The sequence below is a fragment of the Balaenoptera acutorostrata genome, chromosome 4, assembly GCF_949987535.1.
Source record: "Balaenoptera acutorostrata chromosome 4, mBalAcu1.1, whole genome shotgun sequence".
NCBI lineage: Eukaryota > Metazoa > Chordata > Mammalia > Artiodactyla > Balaenopteridae > Balaenoptera > Balaenoptera acutorostrata.
This window is the reverse complement of record NC_080067.1, coordinates 82,996,584-83,019,886: the sequence shown is the minus strand read 5'-3', so window position 1 is coordinate 83,019,886 and position 23,303 is coordinate 82,996,584. Positions and strand designations below refer to the sequence as shown.

The window sequence follows — 23,303 nt, the reverse complement described above, 5'->3', positions numbered from 1 at the left end:
CAAGTCCAGCTATCAGTAGCCTGGGAGCATTCTAGATCCCTAGGGCAATCCATAGACCCCTGGTAGGCAGTTCACCTAGAAATGACCAAGAGCGGCAATACATAAGGAAGATTTTTCCCAGAGTGCAAAACGAGGGTCTTACTCCACTCCCAGAATAGAATACTATTCCGGTCCAGCAGCACGTGGTTAGTGGTATAGACCAGTGACTTGTGTGTTTTCCTTTCTCCCCTTTTGAACTGGGAGTTTTTATTGCGGTTTTCCTGCTCTCTCTCATATCGTTGTATAATGAAAGTATTAGGACAATTACCTTGCCTTTAAGCTTTAAGAAAGGACTGTCTGGACTTGAGGCTGATGATAAGCCAAGATGAGACTTTGGGACAGTCTTCCTTGGGAGGATGGTGTGTGTCTTAGCTACTTGGGGAAGAAATATGTGCACAGATGTTAGGTAGGCAATTAACAGTGTCTGCCACAGAACTGAAAAGAGGGCAGTCACTGGATTTGAAAAATATGAGGATTGTAATGTTCTTAGAGTAGTTTAAGTCAAATAGAAGGGGCAGGGGTGGACTGCAGAGATGCCAGTTACAATGGGTTTAGGAGCAAATGGAAGTCGTGAATTTTTAAGATTTTGCCAGTGAAAGGATCACACTGATCATCACTTTCCTGGTTACACTTCCAAGACTTCTTGGTGGGGATTCATTTATCAATTTTTACCCCCAGGTGAAAAATTGTTCATGTCCAATTTTTACCCTGGGTATTGCTTATGTTTTCTCTGGGGCAAAGAGATGATTTCCAGACCCTTTGCTTTCCAGAAATCAAGCCTTGGAGTAGGCTCTACAGCAAGGATCATGCTATGTATTTGAAAGGTGAGAATCAAAAGCCACATATTTAATGGACCAGGCAAAATCAAGCTGCCTCGCTAGTATCCTCCATGATGATTACTAAACTTCTTAGCTTCTTATGGAGAGATTTAAGAGAGAAAATATAGCAGTAAAGTATGCAATATTTTTGTACAACTGAGACATAGAAGCTACTACACATAGAACCCCCATAACTGAGATGATGCCTAATTCATTCGCTGGCAGCTACTGGAAATGAAGAGGATGGAAGAGAAAAGACCAACTTTATTATATTCAGGAAAATGCTCTTTTAATTAAGGGAGGAAGGTGGTTTGGTAGTGTTGATAATAATTTCGTTGAGATAAGAAAAAAAAAAGCTCCAGGGTGCTCTCAGCAGATAGGACACAAACACAGAAAGGGGAAAAACAGTGAACTGTAGCTCTTACTGCAAACACTTTCATCAACATAAAAGCCACCAGCCACAATATACGTGAAGGAAAAATTTGAAATATGACCCTTTCCAAATAACTTTACCACTAAATCCCAGTTGTAAATGACCCCCTTACCAAAGCAACAAATGCTATTAGTGGTGAGTCATCTGCTGATGTCTGCTCACCAACTCCTACATAGAGTAACCCCAATTGTGAGGGGCTGACACCTACCGCAGGGCACCGAGTACATTCTGTGAAAGCCGACTCTGCATACCATTTTGCAGAACTGGTGTGGGACTTGCTGAAACAACCTGTGGCTCACAGGTTTCCCATGGGTTCTGTCTTCCATCATTTTCTTCCTTCTTTGGAAGGCAGCCATGAGAAGCGCATTGTCTATCTTCTCCACCTACAGCCCAAGGAAATGAAAAACTGAAAAAGAAACTGAAGAACTGCTACTTAAATTGCCTGCTACTCTGCTTCAAAAAAAAGGCACTATGTGCATATTACTTTGCATGTGATTTGCTTTTCATATAAAGTTGCCTAAGAGTCTCTCCTGGCCCCAACCCTCTCCTATTTTGACTTCTATCTCTTCAAAATTCCCCGTCCCTTCTTCGATAATAATTCCCTGAGCAATCACTATGGGATTGCTGGTAATGAAATGGTCAACTGCAGACACAGTCTTTGCCCTCTTAAAGCTCATAGTTTAGTGAGAGCTAAAAATAGGTAAATAATTATAAGTGTGATAAATGCTATTGCATTTTTTATTTTGCTTCAAGATAGGCAGATAGCTTCTCTCTGAGTCTTGATCTATGCTTCTGTACATCCTGACATCATTTCTACCACTTGATTCCAATTATACCTCTCATACCTGCCCATCCCTGCCCTCCTTTCAGACTAATTCCTAGGATTCCAGGTCATTGAGCAGCTAGCTTAGAGTCATTAGCAGGTGAGTTTTTCTTTTGGCTGCAGAACCAAGTGATAGCAGATAAGTCAAATTCTTCCCTTAATTAAGTATACCTTTATAACCCGCAAACCACAGTCTTCAAACTGTTTCTTTTGATCCTGAATTTCTCGAGCTGAAAGCTTTAGGCATTTCAAAAATGCATTTTCCTTCATTTGATTCTGGTTTTCTGGTTGCTGATCAGTCTGCTGCCCTAAAAATGAGTAATATAAAACTTTGTCTCAGTGCTCTGTGAGAGAGAAAGGCTTGTAAGGAAATTGAATGAGGGAATTCCCTGGCGGTCCAGTGGTTAGGACTCAGTGCTTTCACTGCCGGGGCCTGGGTTCGATCCCTGGTCACAGAACTAAGATCCTGCAAGCCGTGCCACATGGCCAAATAAGTAAATAAATAAATAAACAGAAATTAAATGAAACAAATTATAAAAATTTGGAGGAATATATAAGCAGTTTAACTTGTATGCCTCATATGTTTAGGACATGCAAGGACAGCTGTAATACCATGAGAAGTCATAGGATAAAATAAGGGGTTAATAAATTTGTCCTCAGGACTTCCTTGGTGGTCCAGTGGTTAAGACTCCACGCTTCCACTGCAGGGCACTCAGGTTTGATCCCTGGTCCAGGAAGTTCCAGATGCCGCGGGTTGCGGCCAAATAAATAAATAAATAAATTAATTAAATAATAGAGCTCAAGAAAAAAAGTTACATCCCATGGGAGGCAGAATCTCCCACAGAATAAATAAATAAATAAGTAAGTAGTAAATAAATTTGTCCTCAGATGATTTGGATTATGAAGCTGAGGGGATAAGAGAAAAAAGAGCATGAATATATACTCCCCCCATCAATGCTGTAATGATGATATATAGTTGTATTGCTAATAGGAAATGTTTGTATTTCTAGCCAGGATGCCAATCAACAAAAAAACATAAGTATAAGAAAATGTTAAGGGGTGATGGAAAATGGTATGACATTTATGTAACACTTCAAAGTTTTCAAAACAGTTTTGTATCTCTACCTCATTTGGGTATTACAAACCGCCACTGAAATAATTAACACAGTTTTACAAATAGGGAAATTGAAACTCAGAGAAGTTAAGTGACTTGCTCAATATCACAAAGCTAATAAGTACAGATCCAAGATTATAAACCTGGCTTTCACCAGTGCTTTCTGTAAGGGGCAAGGCAGAATATTTAGTATATATGTTATTCATAGGCCACCCAACCAAGAAGAACAAAATTTGGAGATTAATAGTTTATGGTGTCATGTCTTTCCTCCCTTCCTTCCTTTTCCCTCTTTTTCTTCCTTCTTTCCTTCCTTAACTTCTTTCCTTCTTTCCTATTTTACATTCAAGGGACAACATTTTATTGCCCAAAGGAGCTCCTTACTGGACTAAATACACAGGTGGACATATGAAAACCCCAAAAAAGGCTTCTTTTCTTTCAGTTTACTTTCCATTTGACTTAAGACCAAGTATACTAAAATGACCTAATCCCTAGCACATTATCTAATTGAGTGGGCTCAATTTAACCACAAAAAGCAGATGATTAATTCAGAGAAACTTATAGAGGGCCAAGTTGTAAATCCGGAAAGCAGGAAAGCAGGAGGAACATAACTCCATAGCAGAGGAACACCAAAGCCAAGACATTTCAAAGGAAGAGACTGTAAATTAAATCTGGAGAGCAATAGCTCACATTTATAAAGTACAGTATTAGAGTTCAGTTCTCTTGAGTTCAGCAAACATTTACTGAGCTCCTATTACATGCCAGGCACTGAGCTGGGCACCAGAAACTCAAAGATCCACAAAGTCCTGCTATCAGAAACACTCACCAGGAAGGATTAAAAGAGAACCATAAAAGAGGAGAAGCCTAACTTCTATTATTTAAAACGTACTGTTCTGGTGGATAGCTGATGTTCCCTGTAGTAATAACTCATTTCAAAATTATCCATTTTGTTAATGTAGATCTTAACCTGATTAAGAGGGGGTGAGTCTCTATGAACCTCTGAAACGCTGCTGTAGAATAATATGCTTAGTCATCAACTGCCAAAAAATGCCACCTTGCAGCAGAGCAAGGGACTTACATGACTAAATTGCCAACAGCTAGGAGAATGGGCCAACTTTACGAATGCAGTTAAAGTAATGCCACAAGCTTTACAGGAGATCAGTGTTATTTTCTATCTTGTTCTCTTGAGAAGTGTCAATGTCAGTTTAAAGACCCACATTCACTACATTTTAAGAGCTAAGTAGAAATTATAATCTTGGGTCTCATTCTTGAGTATTATTATTAATTTTTTTTAAACATCTTTATTGAAGTATAATTGCTTCACAATGGTGTGTTAGTTTCTGCTTTATAACAAAGTGAATCAGCTACACATATACACACGTTCCCATATCTTTGAGTATTATTTTTGTCCATGTTTTTTGACACTGGGTTTTCTGTGGACTATGGATACAACATTTATTGCAAACTCCCACTCACTTTGACCATATCTGCCTGAACTATTTTTACAAACACATGGTGAAAATAAGGCGTTCTCTGAAGTTTTACATCTGAATTTTTCCACTAAATTCACTCTCCATGTTACAACCAGTGATCTTTCTAAAATACAAGTCTGACCTTGTCTTTGCTTAAAATCATTCAAGGCTCTCCACCTATTTCAAGAAAAACTCTGAATACTTTCATGTGATTTACAAAGTCTTGCATAACCTAGGCCCAGCTATGGTCTGATTTCTTTAAAGTTTCTTTCTTTGCCTTACTAACTCCTACCTATTCTTCACTTCTCCATTTGTGACACATCCCCTGAGAAGCTTTCCCCTTACCTCCCAAGTCTGGGTTGGGTGCCTCACCTAGTTGTTTCCAGAGCACTTTCACCTTCCTGTTCATAACTAACCTGCTTACCTCTCAGTTTCCCCAGTTAGATTTTGAGTGGGAACAATGTTCATCTTATCACTGTACCCCAAGCACCTAGCACAATGCTTCACATAACACGGATGCAATACACATTAGTTGAATAGATGAAAGAAATAAACCTCAATTTCCCAAGGCAGTATTTTCAATGGTATGATTTCCCAGTTAGCTCTAGGGCTAAGTTAAAAGGATCTCTCCAGACCCAAATTCCCACAGTCATCCCGATGGATTTTGCCCCATTGAATGAGTGATACTTGAGTGGACCTCACAGTACCAATGAAATTTACTCTGATGGGAAGGCTCAAAGTAATTTTAGGGCTCCTAACGCTGCCAGCAATAAATAATTGCAATAAAACTCAATTAAAGAAATGAATTAAGTAAGTGGAATGTGTCTGCATTTGAATGCTCCATCTGCAGAATTAGGGATGTACTTTTTTTCCCTAGAGCCTGGGCTTGGGTTATCCTGGGCTTTCCTCATAATTGCCTCTTAGGCAATCCATGTCATCATCAGTAAACCCAATCGTGTGTGTGTGTGTGTGTGTGTTTTCATTCACTAATAATTAACCCTGCTGGTAGAAAGAGCCAAAAAACGGTTATAAAAGTTATGGCCTAACAGACCCAGCATGGTTTGCTCTCTCTCCTCTTCCATTCTATCTCTCACGCACTTACACACATGCACGCTCACGCCCAAAAGTTGGAAGGGCTGACTTTCCAACTTAATTGAAAGTTACTCACCTGACAAGCTCCAAAGGAATCGCTCCTTTTTTCTTGCCATTTCCTCTTGAACTTCACACAGCATATGTTCAATGTTCATAACTGCCTTAATGAGGTCAGCCTGGGCTCCTTTAATCTCTAAATGTGCCTTTCCCGGGCTGATCATCTCTGAGATAGAGACCCATGAGGTTTTCTGAAGCTGAGACAAATAGTCATGTTTCTTTTTCCCGAGGTAGAGGATATGCATATCCTCAATGATGTGGTAGTCCTGGAGGGTCAGTATCCTCTGGATCCATGCTTGGGCCTCATCTATCTTTTCCTGATTGGGTCCCATCAGATTGAGGACAGGAAATCTATTTTCTCTCTTCTCTCTGGTCCCCTGGGGGACTGAAAACACTATCGTAAGCAACCACAGAAGGCAGGTGGGTTTTAAACCGGTACAGAACAGAACACCACAGCCACTGTTTGCCCTCAGCATCCTTGGCAGTAGCAGCTTCAATTACGTACCTATCTCTGAGAGCTTTGCTGGGTACAAAGAAAATCTAAATGTATAGTTTACAGTCTCTTTGGGGACACAGAGTTTAGCTTATCATGTCTTGCCCCTGCTGTGTTGCATGTGTCAGTTTACAGATGAATTCACCTTGTAATCTCATCCTGGATGCTAACCAACTATTATTTCTTGCTGGATGGGATTTTCCTTAAACTCTTGTTACCACCAGGTTTAAAATCAAATATCTCTGAAGGCCACAGGTAAAACCAATTTTTGAAAAATTGGAAATTATCATAGTATAATGAAACAAAGAAATACCCATAATTTCACTACCTGGGATTCCTTTTTATATCTTATCTGTATATGACAGGACATTTTGCACCTCCACAACCAACACTTGGAGTTCAGTGCTGCTAAACAATGGAGTATTATAGCAATGAAAAGGAGTAAACTTTAACTACACGGATAAATCTCAGAAACATATTTTGAGGGGAAAAAGTAAGTTGAACACTTAATATTTCTAGGCATTATTCTAAGTGCTTTACATGTATTATTTTATTCAATTCTCACAATCCTATGAAATACGTACTATTAGTAGGACCCATATTACAAATGAGGAAACTGATTCAGAAAGTTATCAAGTAACATGCCCATAGTTACAGGACTTGTAAGTGGTGGCCAGGGAGCTGGTAGGTGTGTGGGTAACCTGACTCCAGTGCTCATACAATTCTGCTTCCCAGTGAGTGATCTCAGGACAGTAGTGGTCATTAGCATCTTTTCCCCTGATATAGCAGTTGGGTGGTACCAGGAGCTATGAAAAAGTACCAGGACATACCTAAAAGTAGGAGGGGGAGAATGGCCTCCCTCTGGTAACAATAAAAGCCAAAGTTTTAGACAACAGTAAGAAGTGACAGAGGTTCTTATATTGATGACATACTTTTTTAAAAAACGCTTGTTCTGCCTGGGAGCTTATATTATTTTTAGGAGAAAATAAAAACAATGCATGGTGATATTTCATTTATCCATCATTATTAGGAAAGAAGAGTTGTTCTTCTAGGTAACTAAATTATTGAAATCACTAAAGGAGTCTCTTCTAGCACCAAAACATAATTAACTTTAACTATTTATTAGTTAAATACTTATAATGGAAACATAACTTCCCTGCCTTCCTAAATAGTTTAACTTTTCCTTAATAATCTGAGATCATCATCATTAATCATTATTAATGTCTGTTACTGTCCTGTACTATAATTTCTTTATCGATGTCCTCAAAAATTACTGAAGTAAATGGCACCGCCTGGCCCCATTTTTCAGATTAATGATATAGGGACATTTGTATGTTCCTCTTGCATATTATCCTCTCCTAAAACTCCTCCTATCTAACTTCCTTAGAGTCATTGTGGTTTCCCAAACATGCAGTGCATTTGTTTGCTTCTGTGAGTTTTCTTCACTTTGGGTGCCCTACCCCCACCAACTCTGGCCATTGAAAATCTTGCCATCCTCAAAGCCCAACTTAGAACCGTCTTGTCCGTGAAGCCATTCTTGCTCCCTTCCAGTCAAAGGGCATCTCTCCCTCTTCTAGGCCACCTGGGGAGTCTGGCCATCCTCTCATTCATTATTTATCCTCTGGCATTTGTTTAATGCTTCGTAATTTACAGAACATTTTTACATACATAATCTCCAGTTATCCTCACAACCATCTGTCATTATCACCATTTTACAGATAGATAAATAGGCTCATAAGAGGTGCAGTCATAGGCCAGAGCTCTTCAAGTTCCCTCTTCATCATTTCCAACACTGCTGGACACTGAATGTCCAAAAGTGAACTCTTCTAATAAAGGGTATAAGCAAATCATTTCGACCCTAATAGAAAATATCCTAATAGTTTCTATTGCTGGTTGAATGTCTGGTGTTCTTAACATCTATAGAACACTGTGGATTAAAAGACTATTTCAGAAGTACACATCCTAGTTGTCATGACACAATTCCATCTCAGTCCACTCAAACTCCTCTACAGGAATGGAGTTATAAGACAAAGTTAATCCTTCTCCAACAACTACCAGGATTGGTTTAGTCCAGTGATCCCCAGACCTGGTTCTGCAGCAAAACTGACCAGGAAGCACTGAAAAGTATACATGTTTGGCCCAGACCCAAAGTTCCTGAATCAGAATCTGTAGGGTTGGGCCATACATATTTTTGTTTGTTTGTTTGTTTTAAAGTTTCCATCACAATCCCAATGATTACTCAGGTTTGGGTAGCATTGGTTTAATCCACTTATCATTATCTGGTATTACTGATATGTATTTTCTATGATATTACTAATAAGTAACTCCATTTAGATGGCACTCCATTCAAATCAGAAAGAGTAACTGGCTTAGTAAGCTTATGAAAAAAAAATATAGACATCTATTTGTGAATGAACTACCCACACTGTGGATTACCTACTTCAACTTAGCTTCTCTCTGTTCATATCATGAAACTAGACTGAGCAAAAATAGAATCATGGTCAGGTATAGAGCACATTGGTATCCAGGCAGGAGCACAATGAAACATGTTTGGCTTATTTATTCATCTTCTCCCCTCCATTAGTTCGGATGATCAAGAATAAAATGAGCCTATGGTGGTAGACTCTATTTCTAGATCCGTGAGTTTCTTACTCACCACCAGGGTAATTGTTGAGACCCTGCAGCTTCAACTTATTCTTTTCCATTTCAGTGCTGAAAACCTACGAGAAGCAAAACAGAGCAGAGAGTCCTAAGTGGGGCTTTTAGACACTGTCATCAAAATCCCTCTCTCTACCTACACTCACATACTTGACCTCATCCACTCTGTCATCCCCCATTTCCACTGCCACAAATCTAAAGCAGCCTTTAGGAAAGTCCTCGGGAACCGCAAGTGCAGCACTACAATCTATTAGAACATGTAGGGGAAACAAGTATAGGAAAAATAGAAAAAGAAAAAAAACCACCTTAAAATCTGGCATAAAAAAAAGGAGAATGTACATCCCAAGGCAAAATATCATTCATTCATTCATTCATTCATAGATATTAATGCCCTGCTAATTGCATATTAGGCACTGAACTAAAGCTGTGGATATGTCACTGAAGAAGACAAACAGAGGCAGATGCTCTTGTAATCAATAAAACAAATTCATTTTAAAAAGTTATACGCACACCATGCTTTGTTTGTAGATTAAATAAATGATCAATTCCTGTAAAGTGCTTATAATTGTACCCAGCATATTATAAATATTCAATATGTTAGCCATTGTTATAATTATTAGTATGTGACAGTCTACACACAAAGATTTATGTATATTGCCAGGTAGCTCCTTTAACATAGTATCTACTTGAAAAAACTCATCTCTCCTAGGGTTTGGAACCACCACGCCCAGGGTCTTCCTTGTTTAAAGTTGATGCAATTGGCAGTAATTCTTCATTGAAAAAGATGGTAAATAATGAGGTAAAGACTAGATTTTCATTGCGTCTGAACTTTAATAATGAAGTTTCTTAATTCATAAATTATATTTGCAGCTGCTATTTACAGAGCAAAAAAGCCCTCAATCTTACCATGCTTATTTAGTACCTGGAGAGGTCATAACAGGGAGGAACTTCCCTGCCCTCCAAAACAAATGACATAACATTATCTGCTGATAAACAGACTAATAACAGCTGCCAAACACAACATGGATAAAAATCAGCTCTCTTCCAAAGTCACTTAAAGGTCAGTATGTGTCGCAGGGTTAGAAATCATTTAGGCAAGGCTTTTGAACTGAATGTGAAAGAAAACTGTACCTTAATCAGTATCAATAACATAGAGGGTGTGGATAACAAGCAGACAGTCTGCAAGCAGTCTGGAAAAGTAGATCCAAATGGCAAGAATTTGGCAGTTTTTCCAGCTCTGTTCACGAATGACTAACACCTCATGTGAGGAATGTGAGGAGTGTTCCTAGTAAGGAGTTCCTTATTCTGAGACGTGATGTCTGGCACAAGGTAGATATGCAATACATATTTGTTAAATAACCAAATGAATGACTGTTCATTGCCTTTTACAGATACTCAGTGGCACCTAGGACCCTTATCATCATGAAATACTAGTGAACACAGTATTTCAGTCAGCTGGGGAGTTATTTACTCATTGTCATCCATGAACTGGAAATTCATGAGTGTGTGAACATAAGTATCACTTTATTGTGAGCTCAGTAATTGGTTGGTCTTCCTGAGTCAGGTCCACTCTAGATGCCTGACAGATCCATTTTCTGGAGTGTAGGGACCTTGCCAAGGTAATGCCCCCTGTGAAGAACTGTGTAAGTTGCCCTCTGATCTTTCTGAACATACACCCCTCACTGAAAGACTTATTTAGGAAGAAAAGATGTGCTTAGCAGAAGACCAGAGGTGTACACATATGTGTACGTGCACGTCATACTTCCACATGGATATAATGTAGTGTTAACATTGAAAAAAGCCTGAAGGAATGGTCAATGTTCAGGGTATAGCATAAATTACTTTGTAAGATAATCTTCTCCTTTGAGTTACAAAACTGAAAGCTGTATCATCTTTCAAGTTATTTTTTCCGTATTTTTGCTTAGTGGTTCAGAACACAGGCTTTGGGGTCAGACCAACAGACACAGGTTGAAATCTTGGCTCAGCCACTGGATTGGTGTGTACATATCAACCTCTGGTCCCATTTGTAAAATGGAGATGACAGTAGTGGCTTCATCATAGGACTGAGGGGAGAATGAAGAGAGACAGCTTCTTCTTGGCACAGTACCTGGCTGATGCAACTCATGGCAACTACTGTTATTATTAGCCTCTGGGGAAGCCCTCAGACTGTGGTTGATCTTTTCTGTACTGTTGAACCGCCATTTACATTTTTGTTTGTATGTTGAAGAGAATGAGAGTCTTCTTTTCTAGTTGTGGTTAATTCCTCTTACAGGGATGTGGTGCTTTATGGACAGTCCAGAGATGTACTCAGGGCACCTATCTGGGCCCAGTAACAGTCCTCTGCTAGGGGCGGGGAGGGACTGGTGAACTTCATTCGAATGACAGGATGTTTAATTTTGTCAATAAGGTAAGCTACTTCATTGGGTAATTCACCTATCTTTCAGGTCAGCTGTGGATGAGACAGTGGTGTACTGGAGCTGGCTTACACTGGCTCATGAGACCCCACTGTGAACACCTCTTTCCAATTCCTTCTTCAATGATGTAACATGGATAGCTTGACGTCAGCAATGGAAATCAGTAAACACTACAAACCTCCCTGTGTCTAGTGAGGCAGCAAGAGGAATAAGAACCTTTACACTTGTTCCAGAAAAGAACAAGATAGAACAAATCTGTTTCCTTGTAGGGAGAGAGAAAATGGCAACCACCCCCCACATGGAGACAGCCTGGGAGGTGGGAAAGAGAAGGGGAAGGAGTAGAGGACCCCATAAAACTAGGAGGTTGCTTACCTTTAAGGAGCAGAGGGAAGAATAAATGCCAACAAAGGACAAGAGAGAAGCTAGGTAGTGGGGTAAACATGGCTTGTACAATGACATTCTTTACTAGGTCAGAAGTGAGCAACTTATAAAAATTAAATTTCACCAAGTTAGACCATCACCATGCTGTACAGCACTTAACAGGCCCCATGTCTTACTTTGGAGATACTAAACAGATGTTGTTGAGTGAATGAATGAACAAACGAACTGCAGGACATTTCTAAGACATTAACTTACCTTATATAACTGCCGTTCTTTTGGGAAGATCACAAACTTTACAGTTAATGGTTGCAAATGGTGTCTGGCAAATACTAAAACTTCATTAAACATAATCTCTGCTGCTGCAGAGATTCCAGTCCCAAGGGCAGGAAAGGAAATGGAAGTTATATTTAGCTCAAGGCATTTTTCCAAGCATTTCTTCATTGCAGTTTCCAATGTCTGCAGGAAAAACACAAATTCAACATCAGCCTTGAGTCAAAAATAAGACTTCACTTACCCCTTAATCCTGCCCATATTTTACAATGCCAGCCTCCACTATTCCTCAGGGCCATGTCCATCCCTCCTCAGAGAACAGGAAAGGTACCACTCCATAGGGGACCCATTATAGCTATAAGGTTAGATGATGAGAAATGAAAGGGCTGAGAAACTGAAGTAATTGAGTGGTCCATTTCGTGCCATTCAGGACGCCTGAGCATCGTGATTTCCCTCAGTTTATGTAGCCTTCTCCACAGGTTAGGGAGCCAACCTTCAGTTTATCCCCACTTCCCTGACACTTCTGGGTCAACATAAAGAGCTTTAATAAAGGAGGTAGAGGTTAAAGTAAGTAAGCAACATTTATTTAATGTCATTAAGATCTGTTATGTAATTTTTTTGGGCAGATTTACACTTCCATCAATGTTTCAACATTCAAACTGAATACTAATGTAGGAAGGTTATCTAATAACCTTCCTACATTATACTAATATACTAGTATATTAGTTGTACTAATGTAGGAAGGTTTTACTAATGTAGAAGGACCTTGAAAAACTGAGGGGTAGAGAGTGACTGGAGGACCAATTTGGGATTTGAGGGCTCTCTAAACAAGAGAAGACCAGAAATGGAGACAAAATAAAGATAGACAAAGGTAGAAAAGGGGACTAAGTTTCCCTCTCTCCACTTGTCAGTAGGTTCCCCCTATTCTTTAATGCATGTAATTTATGTCCCTCAGTTGTAGAGTCAGGCAGAAAGCTAAGCTCCACCACAGGCACAGACACCACAGGCAATAGATTTGACTGGAATGGTATTGGACGGGAGATCCCAGGTCCTCCTGGAGTTTAACAGATGGCAGGAGATATGGAGAGGCTGAACCCCAGGCCCACGTAGGAAAAGGCCTACAGGGTCACTGGGTGCGGTGAGGTGAACAAGTGTGCAGACTGAGGGAGCCCTGATGTTTCTGTGTCTATCTGCGGTATGTCCACTTAAAATTTAGACATGGGTTAGGTGATATTTTAAATTAAACTTATGATAACTTGTGACAACAATACCTGTTTAGTATTTCAGGTATTCACAGGAGTAGTAGAGAATGGGGATTATTCCACTTGACAATAACATTTCATGAATGTAATGATAGGATGGAAATTCAACAGACTACATAGACTCTGGAGATACAGAAAGATAAATTTATTTTGACCTTACCAGTTTTTGTTCAGAACATCTTGAAGGCCACAACACATGGTATACGTATTTGCAGGGCAATTTAAATCCTTTTGTGACCAGTACCAACTGGGAATCTAGTGGTGTTTTAGTCATATTTTGGCTAAATTCCCTTTCTATTTCATCTCCTGCTGCTTGTAGAATTGATTTTGACACAGATGTAGCTCTAAGACCACCATGTGGATATACAAAATTAACAATTACATTCGTCTGGAAAGGGAAAAAAATGAACAAGATTCAGTGTTAAATTACTTTTTCTTAAATGACTAATTTAAATCTTTATTTCCCTGAAGAGCTTTGAAAACTACATTTGAAGATCCTAAATCCACAGAAATATCACTTAATAATGGATATAAAATTTCCAAAGCATGATCATTTGACTGCCATGAATCTGTCTGTCCTAGTCAGAAATTAGGTGAAGTATGTAGATGATACAATTTTTATTGCAAACATCTGTCAGCCCCTTGCTGGCTTATACCCCCAATATCCCAGATTCACAGCGTTCTCTATGATTTGTTTTAAGCTTTATCAATAAGTGGTTTCACTCTCTGCCCCACTGTCATCACTTTTTGCTGTTTCTGTGTGAATTTTCATTTTGTCTTACAGAGTGGAAATAAAATTTCTCAGGCAATTTCTATCCCCTAAAGTTTGTGTTTTTTAAGGTAAGTAGTACATGGTGAAACAAAGCACAAATGAGACAAAAAAGTCTTCGGTGGGAAGTAGGCCTCCTTCTTGGTGGGGTCCCCAGATCCCCCTAATTCATCCTGATGGCTTTGGCTCCCTTTGGGGGTAACTTCGGTACTTCTCATGAATGTTAATGAATGTGTCACTTTGAAAGTGAAATCAGAATTTGCAAGTCGGGGGCATTGGCATCCTTTACAAATTTTAAAGTTCCTTGTGTTGGCAATAATTAAATACAATAAAATTTTAGTTAAAGGGATAAGTCATTCAACCAGGATGTTTCCACTTTAATTTTAAATTGGCATATTAATGACTTATCAAATAAATATTTCATCTCATGCCGTCCCCTCAGTCTTCTTTCTAATTGTCTTGCAGGCAATAAATGGCATTTTTTCACTTGTGATTAGGTCTATTTGATTGTGGCCGTAGGAGAGTCACAGATCCAGGGGAAAAATAGATAATATAGCCTTATATCCTTTCTCTCTCTTCCTCTGTTGCAGCCCTTGCTCCCTGCTGCCCCCTTCAGTTACTCATCAGTAATTTGTTGAACAGCCAGATGCATGCCCAGAGACCAGTCCCAGGGCTACAGAGATGAACAAGCCACAATTCCCACCTTCGAGGTGCTCTCTGCCTGGCAGAGAAGCTGCACTAATCTAGAAATACCTAGGTTCACTGTTACCCTGACTCTCTCCCCTCCCTGTCAGGGTCCTCACCTTTGTGCCCTATGATCCCTGGCTAAATGCTAAGTTACACTTTGTATCCTCCTCAACTCCTGGCACAGAGCCATATACTCAGAATACGATTTACAGCTCCGCTTAGGTCTCCTGACTGGTCCAGCCTACCACTTTTGATCTGTCAATTCCTCTGTATCTCTCTGATCTGTCATTTTAACCACCCAGGCCTCTTCTCCTGCCAATTCATAACTATCATAACTTGAGATCAGATTTAAAACTCACATCTTCTGAAGTAATCCTTCTTGAGCTACTACACTCCACTCTTGTCACAAATGTATATACTCTTAAATACGAATTCACTTTGTATTAAGACTTTTTTGTTTATTATTGCTAGGTTGCTTTAGAAATGTTCAGATGGTTTGTCTCCCCAACGAGATTTTTCAAATAGAGAATCTTTTTACATAAAAAGAATAAAATAGATTTTAAGTTCCTCGGAATCAAAGATTGTTCTATTTCCTCATGGTGCCTAAGAATAATGGCAATAATAATTATAAATACTTATCACATGCCAAGTTTTATTCTAAGCAGTTTATGTGTATTGATTCCAACTCTAAGATATAAGTGCTATTATTATCCTTATTTTACAGATGAGGAAACTGAGGATCAAAAGGTAAAGTAATTTGATTCAGGTCACCCAGTTAGTAAGTGGCAAAGCTAGTATTGAAATCCAAATGGTCTGGCTCTGAAATCCATACTCTTAACCTTACTTAACAAGATGCTTTCTAAACCGTGTTTGAAATAGTATATGCTCAAAACATACTTGATAGGTAATAAACAGTTCAGGGATCCCCTTTGGTAGTGCAAGAGAATAAAACAAAGACTTACTTCCTGCATTTCAGTGAGGCCCTGGACAATCTGGAGAGTCAGGTTGTTCACAACCATAGTATTGAAAAGGTGGCTGGCTTCTTGACTCATCCGGGACCCCAGCTCGTTCCTCCCTAGGATGACTTCTGAAGCAGTTTTAAAGGCAGCAACAGTACGGTCCTCATTGCTTACCAAGTGAATTTCTTTCAAATTACTGGCTAGTTGCATGTTTTGGAAGTAACACTTGATAGTTTCCACAATGACCTGTGTACACAAATCCAGAGGGAACTGGAAAATCCCAGAGCTCAGGGCTGGAATCGCTACTGTCTCAGTGTACACTTCACTATTGACAAAATCCAAAATATTTGTAATGGCTCTTTTCAGCTTACCGATACATTCCTGTCTATCCATTAACCCCCACCGAGGCCCAACAGCATGGATAATGAGTTTGCAGGGAAGCTTCCCTGCTCTTGTGATAGCTATGTCACCAGTTGGAATTTTGCCATATAAGGAAATATATCTTCTGCTCTCCTCTTGGATTTCAAGGCCGCCAGCTTTCACAAGGGCCTGGGCCAGGCCTCCCCCATGCATGAGGTCTTCATTGGCTGCATTCACCACAGCGTCAACAGCATGTCTGGTGAGGTCATCCTTCCAGACAGATAACTCTAGCCTGGGCATCAGCATTTTTCTGAAGACTTGTCGAGACTCACTGTTACCTTCCTGGGCTGGAGAGACTAGGCTAAAGATACAGCTAAATTTATTCTGGAGGACTTCCCACAGCCGACTCTCATTATTTTTTAAAATTTTGAAGTCATTGTGATTAATGGAAATTTGCCGACTGTAGTTTTCTCTGAGAGTATCAATCTCTGGAAAAGGAGAGAAGATAAAAAATAAAGAAATGAGCAAGAGTTCCTTTGAAAAGAATGTAATTCTACTTCACACCAGGAGACTGAGCTTCTTCTGTGCAAAAGGAAAGATGAGCTTCCTCTAGGTCCCTTCCTGATTCTCCCTCTCACCTAGACCTGTAATTAGACCAAAGATATCCAAGAGTTTTCAATGGTAAGTCACCATAAAGTGCTTAGTTGTGTGCCTGGCATACAGTAAATATTCAATAAGTGGTAGCTACTATGATACAATGATAGTGGTTTAAAACTGTGCATATCAGGGCTCATAGATTTAAAAAAATCTACATAAAAATGGCAAGTTTGGGAAGACCCATGCTTAAGGCACAAGTATTAGAAAGGACTTACTTATGAGTCAAAAATATGTGGAGGCTTTATTCATAACTCGTTTGCCTTTGTCAGTGTCTTGGCTTGGGTTCTCCTAGAAGCTGGTTCTGAGGCAGGGGTTTGAGTGTAAGTTTATTTGGGAGGTTATCCCAGAAAACACCAGGGGTGTGGGATGGCAAGAGGAGAGTGGCAAAGTGAGACAGGGAAAGGAAAGAAATGAATAAAGGGGGTGTTACAAAGCAAATGAAGCTTAACTCCACAGGGGGACAGTTTAGACCATGTGTCTCAGCATTATATCACCAGAGGGGTAAAGGAGCTGGGATATTTATTCAGTTTTTATCAGTCATTGGTCGAGGATGCTCCTGGGTGCATAGTCCAGCACATGGGCGGAGCACTGACAATATAACGGTAAATAATTCTTCACCATACTCTAGTTTTTTGTTTTTTGTTTTTTTTTTTATAAATTTATTTATTTTTGGCTGCATTGGGTCTTCGTTGCAGTGCGCGGGCTTCTCATTGTGGTGGCTTCTCTTGTTGTGGAGCACGGGCTCTAGGCGCGTGGGCTTCAGTAGTTGTGGCACGTGGGCTCAGTAGTTGTGGCACACGGGCTTAGTTGCTCCGCGGCATGTGGGATCTTCCCGGACCAGGGCTCGAACCCATGTCCCCTGCGTTGGCAGGCAGATTCTTAATCACTGCGCCACCAGGGAAGTCCCATACTCTAGTTTTGTAGCGCAATTTTGGTGGAATTAAAACTGATGGGCTAAAAATTATTTACTGCATGTGGCAGCAAGAAGATGTGCTGCTCAGATCCCCCTTCAGTGAAGGGGGCAGTATGGTTAGCTGACAGCCTCCAGGTGTTACTCCCTCAGGGCCCATCTCAGCCTTCCAACCCAGGTCACGCTATTCTCAGTGTGGCTCCCATCAATGGCTGAACAAGGCCATTGATGTCCAACGTGGGACTCCGCCAGTGAGCAACCTCAGGCTGGCAGAGTTTTTTTTTTTTTTTTAATTAATTAATTAATTAATTAATTTTTGGCTGCATTGGGCCTTAGTCGCTGCACGTGGGCTTTTCTCTAGTTGCGGCAAGCAGGGGGCTACTCTTCGTTGTGGTACGCAGGCTTCTCACTGCAGTGGCTTCTTTTGTTGCAGAGCATGGGCTCTAGGCACACGGGCTTCAGTAGTTGTGGCTCGCGGGCTCTAGAGCGCAGGTTCAGTAGTTGTGGCGCGCAGGCTTAGCTGCTCCACAGCATGTGGGATCTTCCTGGACCAGGGCTCGAACCTGTGTCCCCTGCGTTGGCAGGCGGATTCTTAACCACTGCGCCACCAGGGAAGCCCGGGCTGGCAGAGCTTTGCCAGGTTTTCATTACAGTCTGATGGCTCCACCTGCCCAATCCAGTTTCTTCTCTTTTCCTTTTGCCTTCTGCATTCCTAACTCCATCTCAGTTTCCGCGTCCTGGAGAACCCGACCTGTGACAGTGCATTTCATGGGGTCTAAGGCATCATTATTACATGCCACTGAGAAAGGAAAAACGATGCCAACTAAACCTATCAGTGGGTAGAGAGTAGCCTTATTTCAGAGATGTAAAAAAAATGTGTGCCCTAAAATAGATTATAGTGTAGTAATTAATTATTTTTTACTTCAATTCCCATTTCTAATCTGAGCCACCTAGAAAGACCTCTGGTGGCCTCAATTACAATTACCTAAAAGCAGCAGCACATGAGTAGTCAGAGCCAACAGGCTTGTGCTTTGGTTGAAAATCTCAAGTGGGCCACCCAAGTTTAGGCAGGTTCCGTTTTGGCTCTTACAAGCCTTGTTGAGCAAGGAGACAATCAGTGGGTCACCTCTTATGAACAGTTTCAGCTCTAGGGCTGTGGTCAGAAGGGTCTCACATCTTGTGGGCAAAGGATAGGATCAACGGGAGCCCTAAGGAAACACATCTGCTGGTGCCACACTGCTTCCAAAGCAGTCCCCCTTCTGAGGCCTATGCCCGGTCCCCACACGGTCCTGCAGTCACGCACCTGAGCATCTGTGGGGGAGATAGTCTCCTCTGTACTCCCCTTTCTCCACTGAGGAAAGATAGGAGCAAAGATTTTCTGAGACAAGAGTGAGAGTGAGGTGATCCTACCTGATTTCTCATTGTAAGCTGCTGCTCCAACACCCTGTGAAAAGGGAGAGTGGTTTAAAAAAAATTGAGACTGAATGATTTACAGATTACTGATGACAAATACCGTTTCATAAACACAAAGCAACAGAAACCTTCCTAAGAACACTGGGTTTGAGGGGGAAGGGGAACACGTTTGTTTGTTTAATCAGTGTGCCTGAAATACTTGAAATACTAAATGTTCCAGCCAACACTGACTCTACCCCGCTTCCCTAGAGGCCAATGCACTCTTAATTCTGGATAGGATGAAGGGCTGGAGATTACCACTTGAAAAGGCTCAAAGGTCACAGACCAAAATGACCCAAAACTCTCAGGCAGGACTCCAATCTCCAAAGGTTTGTGGGGTTTCTCTAGACAGAACAGAAGACATAGGGACCTGAGCCTCATCAGCTACACCTCACCATCTACCACTTTCAATTGCTTATTTCGTGATACAAGCCTGAATGTGGAACTTTCAGGATAAACAAATGAGGTGCCTTTTCCCTAGTCCCTTATTTTTATTCCTCCTCCATCCTCCTCCTTCCCGCATTCTGCAAAAGCAGAATTGCTGAATGAGTAGAGAGAATAAAAATGATACTGAGGCGACATTTTACAAAAAATCACCCATGCTCATGTTGACTCTGTTGATTATACTAGCATATTCTTGAGTCCCCGTCTCTCGCATGGGGCAAGGAGAAAACTTTTACTGGGAGAGTAAAACCAAATAAGAATGCCAGTTATAACTGAAGACCCCAGATTTTATGCTGTTACAGGAAGAACTATTCACGTGCTGATCAAAGTTTATTACTTATACACATTTATGCTTTTTACCTTGGAAAAGTCCATCCTCCAGGTCTCTGGGGTCTTTCAATGTTTACTCTGTTTTGCGTTTCCCAAATGTGGCGGCCCCCTTCTAGGAATGAATAGAAGGATGTAATATGATGAGCATCTTAGGGAATTTGGTGAGAACACACAACAGGAAGACTAAACAAGATTTCTGATCTTGAGTGATTTTTAATTTCATTGGTGAAGATGCACACATTGCTTTTGCTGCTGTTGTTACTGTTTACCCTCTATCCTTTACAGAGAGATTCAAAGAAGGGAAAAAACTGTATGGGCTACAGCAGGGAAAGCTTTATGAGGAAGGTGAGGCTAGAGCCAGGCCTTAAAGGACGAAGCAGGCTTTTACATATTTAGAAGAGGAGGATGATACCAAATGGTAAAACTAAGCACAGCATTCAAAGAGCAATGAGGAAAAACCAGCCTATGAGTGAGTGAAGACCCCTGGAAGGGGTCCAAAGAGAGGGAACTGTGCTTATGCCTGTGGAAGATGTACGTTACTGAGTTTGTGATAAATAGCTCTGATCGAATTAGAAAGGGGATTGTCTGGATAAAAATCAGAGACCATGGGAAAACACATTTTAATAATTTTTCCTTCTAACAGGTAGGAATTAAAGACTGTGAATTTTGAGGAGAATAATAATAAAAATGCTTAAAGACACCGTTGCCCACACTTGTTTCCACATAGTCGCCTCTAGGCCTCTGAAATGATTTCTGATGCCTTTGCAATAGGAAAATTTTGTGCGACTCTCTACAGCATCAGAACACTATCATTCTTTCTTTTTTTTTCTCTCGGTAATATTTATTTATTTTATTTTTGGCTGCTTTGGTTCTTCATTGCTGCGCACGGGCTTTCTCTAGTTGCGGCCAGCAGTGGCTACTCTTCGTTGTGGTGCGCGGGCTTCTCAATGCAGTGGCTTCTCTTGTTGTGGAGCACGGGCTCTAGGCGTCTGGGGTCAGTAGTTGTCGCTCACGGTCTTAGTTGCTCCGCAGCACGTGGGATCTTCCTGGACCAGGGCTCGAACCCATGTGACCTGCATTGGCAGGAGGATTATTCTTACGTGTCAGGAAAAGCTGCAAGTCCAAGTATAATCCAAAAATGCAGGGAGAAGATGCATTTTTGCCTCCAGAGGGCACTGCTGTTTTCACAAAAGAAGGAAAACTGCCGCATCTGCTCCCACTGTGGGCTTCCAGGGGGGTTTTCTTTAGATGATGTTGCACTTGTTTCCTTTTTTCTTTTTTTTTTTTCATTATTAATTTTTATTGGAGTATGGTTGCTTTACAATGTTGTGTTAGCCTCCACTGAACAATGGAATGAATCAGCCATACACATACAGACATCCCCTCCCTTTTGTACTTCCCTCCCATTTAGGTTACCACAGTGTATTAGGTAGAGTTCCCTGTGCTATACAGTATGTTCCCAGCAATTGTCTATTTTTTACATGGTATCAATAATGTATAGGTGTCAATCCCAGTCTCCCAAGCCCTCCCTCCCCACCCCTTTCCCCCTTGGTATCCATACATTTGTTCTCTATGTCTATGTCTCTATTTCTGCTTTGCAAATAAGATCATCTATACCATTTTTCTAGATTCCACATATATGCTTTATTATACGGTATTTGCTTTTCTCTTTCTGACTTAATTCACTCTGTATGACACTCTCTGGATCCATCCATGTCTCTACAAATGACCCAATTTTGTTCCTTTTTATGGCTGAGTAATATTCCATTCTATATATGTACCACATCTTCTTTTTCATTCCTCTGTTGATGGTAGGTTGCTTCCATGTCCTGGCTATTGTAAATAGTGTTGATATGAACATAGGGTGCATGTGTTTTTTTGAATTATGGTTTTCTCTGAGTATATTCTCGTTCAGACCAAGCTTCAAGGGCTCTGGGATAGACTTGGCAGTGGGGGATGACACTCTTTTAACCCCAAAGAAATTAGAAACAAGGAGCATATTGTCCAAAACATTCAATCTCTTCTATTTTATTTTAACAACAACAATAGCAACAAAAGCCTTCCCAGCTTTCCATCACTGGTTCCTACTATGTTCCTTTCTCTTCATGGGCAGCATGAAGGAGTTGGCTCTCCGTCCATCTGCCTGCTCAGCCCACTGCAGTCTGACTCCCAGCTCATCCCCAGCCCCCTCTGAAACTGCTCGTCAGTGTCTTCCACGTGGCTAACCCCAGTGGACTCTCTTCTGTCCTAATCTTTATTTGACCTCTCTCTATAGTTTCATTCTTCATTTCATTCCCTGATTCCTGAACCTCTGCTTTTTGGCTTCTCCTATACCATCTTCCCTTGGTTCTTTTGTTACCTCTCACTTTGCCTTTACAGACCTTTCCCCTGGATTCAGCCTCAGTCAACTATCCCAGGATTTTGTCGAGAGGCACGTCTCAGCTCATTCTGTACACCCTCAAATGGTGATCTCATTCACTCTCACGACTTCAACTCACCAGCTGCAAATATGACTCCCACATCTGTATCTCTAGGCTATGGCTCTCCTAAGCCTCACTTTTCAAGACTACCTGAACGTCCCGTAGTCCCCTCAAACACAGCCTCTGCAAAACTGGACCCATAGTCTCCTCATCTCCACTCCCCGCACTGCTACCTACCCTCACCCAACCACCTCCAAAATCCATGCTTTATCTCCTGGATTCCACAGCTTGGTAAATGATACACCATTTATCCACTCAAGTCAGAAATCTAGAATCTTCTGTCCCATATTCAACTCATCACTGGGTCCCGTCCACCTAAATCACTTTCAAATACAGCCCTACCCTCCTTGCCCATTGATACCACTTCACTTCAGGGCCTCAGGACCTCTTGCCTGAGCTATGGCAATACATTCTTTTCAAACATTTAAATGTACTTAATTTTATGTTTTATTGTTTGAATTGTTCAAATTTCGAAAGTATAAAAGGCTCCCTCCTACTCCCCTCACTAAATTCCCTTCCCAGAGGCAATCACTGTTATTAGCTTCTCCTGTGTCCTTCCAGAAGCATTTTTACACAAAAGAAGCATCTTTTTTTCCTCACAAAGAAGGCATTTATTTGAAAAGCACTCTCTGCTCAAAACCTTCAGCAGATTCCATCACCTATGGTAAAGATCAAGCTCTTCAGCCTGGCATTCAAGGGTCTCTCTGTCATATCAGTTTCCCAGCCTCCCCTTTACATACCCAATGCTCCGGTGGAATTACAGTGCTGCGAAATGGCACTACTCGATGTTCTCCAAACTCTCCTTCACCTCTGGGTCTTTGCCCTCATGGGGAGGAAGCTCTGGGACATCACCTTGGTCAGAGTGCTCTTCAGAGCCTGTGCCCATGCTCAAAAGGTAGCATGTTATACACACTGTTCTGCATCTTCCCTTT

General features: G+C 40.9%; 1 protein-coding gene across 3 annotated transcripts in view; it reads right to left on the bottom strand.

Moving 5' to 3' along the window:
• PARP9 (poly(ADP-ribose) polymerase family member 9) overlaps positions 1–23,303 on the bottom strand; it is a 31,433-nt gene that overhangs the window by 6,509 nt on the left and 1,621 nt on the right. The window contains exons 2-10 of one of the 3 annotated variants that reach the window (XM_007175620.2): positions 19,922–20,003; positions 19,076–19,109; positions 15,742–16,586; positions 13,484–13,711; positions 12,047–12,247; positions 8,995–9,058; positions 5,865–6,239; positions 2,285–2,421; positions 1,499–1,673 (exon numbers count right to left, since the gene is read on the bottom strand). In XM_007175620.2, coding sequence (XP_007175682.1) covers positions 1,499–1,673; positions 2,285–2,421; positions 5,865–6,239; positions 8,995–9,058; positions 12,047–12,247; positions 13,484–13,711; positions 15,742–16,586; positions 19,076–19,109; positions 19,922–19,936 — 2,074 coding nt within the window. In that variant the 5' untranslated portion in view covers positions 19,937–20,003. The remainder of the gene's footprint in view (positions 1–1,498; positions 1,674–2,284; positions 2,422–5,864; positions 6,240–8,994; positions 9,059–12,046; positions 12,248–13,483; positions 13,712–15,741; positions 16,587–19,075; positions 19,110–19,921; positions 20,004–23,303) is intronic. The other 2 variants (XM_007175621.2, XM_057545794.1) reach the window with 2 other exon arrangements.